At 49.0% G+C, this 1,887-nt stretch overlaps 1 protein-coding gene across 4 annotated transcripts in view; it reads left to right on the top strand.

Moving 5' to 3' along the window:
- Positions 1-1,887, top strand: part of SLC2A5 (solute carrier family 2 (facilitated glucose/fructose transporter), member 5) — a 50,083-nt gene that overhangs the window by 27,583 nt on the left and 20,613 nt on the right. For 2 of the 4 annotated variants that reach the window (XM_011935765.1, XM_011935764.1), the window contains 2 exons: positions 910-1,008; positions 1,549-1,709. The exons of 1 other annotated variant lie outside the window; for it this stretch is intronic. In XM_011935765.1, the coding sequence (XP_011791155.1) occupies positions 910-1,008; positions 1,549-1,709 (260 nt within the window). The remainder of the gene's footprint in view (positions 1-909; positions 1,009-1,548; positions 1,710-1,887) is intronic. One more of the 4 variants, XM_011935766.1, reaches the window with a different exon arrangement.

The following is a 1,887-nucleotide window of genomic DNA, read 5'->3' as shown; positions in this document are numbered from 1 at the left end:
GTCTCAAAAAAAAAAAAAGAAAGGGGGCTCTCCATCAGAGTAGGTGGAAGAAGGTCTTTTGATGGCAAGTCAGAGATCAGCGTCCTAAGCTCTCTCTGACAGCAGAGTCACCTCTGCGGCTAGACATGGTCGTAATTAATCCTGGCAAACACCCTGCGAGGGAGTGTGATTGTCCTCATTTTAGAGATGAGGAAACTGAAGATCCTGGAAATTAAGCTGAAAAGTGGCAATGGGTAGATTCAAAACTGAGGCCTGTAGATTTTAAGCCCACAGCTCTTTCCACGTCTGTCTCCCGCTGTTCATTACTAATGAATTTCCTCTTGTCATTACAGATTGTCTGAAAGGAAATTTTCAGTGGCCCTAAGTAGCTAAACATTTCTTTTTTTCTGTTTGATTTTTCCGGGAGTTTATGTTTGAGATGGTGCAAGAGCACATTTGCTGCACTTGACAAATGCCACCACATGGCAGGAATGTCACAGGAGCAATTTAAACATCAGCTGCAGTAGCCGCAGTGTTAGAGAAATAGGTTTCAGCTTCTTTCTGATCCAGTGGTTCTCAAATGGGGCACTTCCCCACCGGGGGACACTTAGCAATGTCAGAAGACATTTGGGTTGTTGCAGCTGGGGAGAGGGGTGCTACTGGCACCATGTTTACGGGATGCCGTAAACATCCTGCTGTGCTCAGGACAGCCCCCACAATAAAGAATTATTGGACCCCAAGTGTCAAAAGTGCCATGGTTGAGAAAGCCTGCTGTAACCCAAGGTGGGTTGAGGGTAGGTTTCAAGGAATGGAGTAGTCTCAAGACTCCAGATCTTCAGATTCTGTTACATCTTTCTATGAAACCGAAGTAAAGCAGGAGGGCCCTGGAACCCTGGGGCTGCTTCCTGACCTAAGCTGCAATCTCTGCAGAGGCTGACGCTTGTGCTTGCCCTGGCAACCCTGATAGCTGCCTTCGGATCGTCCTTCCAGTATGGGTACAACGTGGCTGCTGTCAACTCTCCAGCCCCGGTAGGTCACTGTGGTGAGCAAGATGTGGGAGGGCGTTTGAAGCAGCCCATTGCCTGGGTGCGACTGGCCAGTGTGGGGCTGTTCACACAGCGGGTCCTCAAGCAAACGGAGAGGGAAACACCCTCCAGACAGCACAGACCCGAGGGAATTCGCAGGCACATGGCTCGTGGGATGGGCCAGGTCTGGATGGACACACAGTGGGCTGGGCTCCAGGATAGGGCTCAGATCTTCTGTGGCCTTGCCGTTTAGAGGGAATCCAGAGGGGGCAGGGGTCTCCCAACTGATTGGAAAATTGGAGTCATCTCTTTCTGGCTGAGAAATACCAAGGGTGGTTTGCTGCTCAGAGGTTTCCCAATCCTCCCCGTGGGTGCCCACCCCGCCTCCTGCTCATGAAGCTCTGTCCTGCCTCCCATCACCCCCTGGTTAATAAGGCTAGTCTCTGTGCGCCCAGGTTATTTCACTGGGTGTCCTAACAGCTGGTGTTCTTCCTGCAAAACTGGAGCAAATTATTTTGGTGTTCTGTTTTGCTTTGTCTCCTAGCTCATGCAACAATTTTACAATGAGACTTACTACGGTAGGACCGGTGAATTCATGGAAGACTTCCCCTTGACATTGCTGTGGTCTGTAACCGTGTCCATGTTTCCCTTCGGAGGGTTTATCGGATCCCTCCTGGTCGGCCCCTTGGTGAATAAGTTTGGCAGGTAAGGGAAGGTGAATTTTTAATTCCCTGAAACTCATAGACCCCCATCAGAGCTAAAACATAGGCCTAAAACTGAAATCCTCATCATGAGACTAGGATAATGACCACTGTGGTCATTTTTGTTTCTTTCTCTTTTTCTTTTTTTTTTTTTTAGTTTTTGAGATGGAGTCTTGCTGTCA

Source organism: Colobus angolensis, unplaced genomic scaffold (assembly GCF_000951035.1).
Source record: "Colobus angolensis palliatus isolate OR3802 unplaced genomic scaffold, Cang.pa_1.0 Scaffold149, whole genome shotgun sequence".
Taxonomy (NCBI): Eukaryota; Metazoa; Chordata; class Mammalia; order Primates; family Cercopithecidae; genus Colobus; species Colobus angolensis.
The sequence above is the reverse complement of the archived record's forward strand: the minus strand, read 5'-3'. Positions and strand labels throughout refer to the sequence as shown.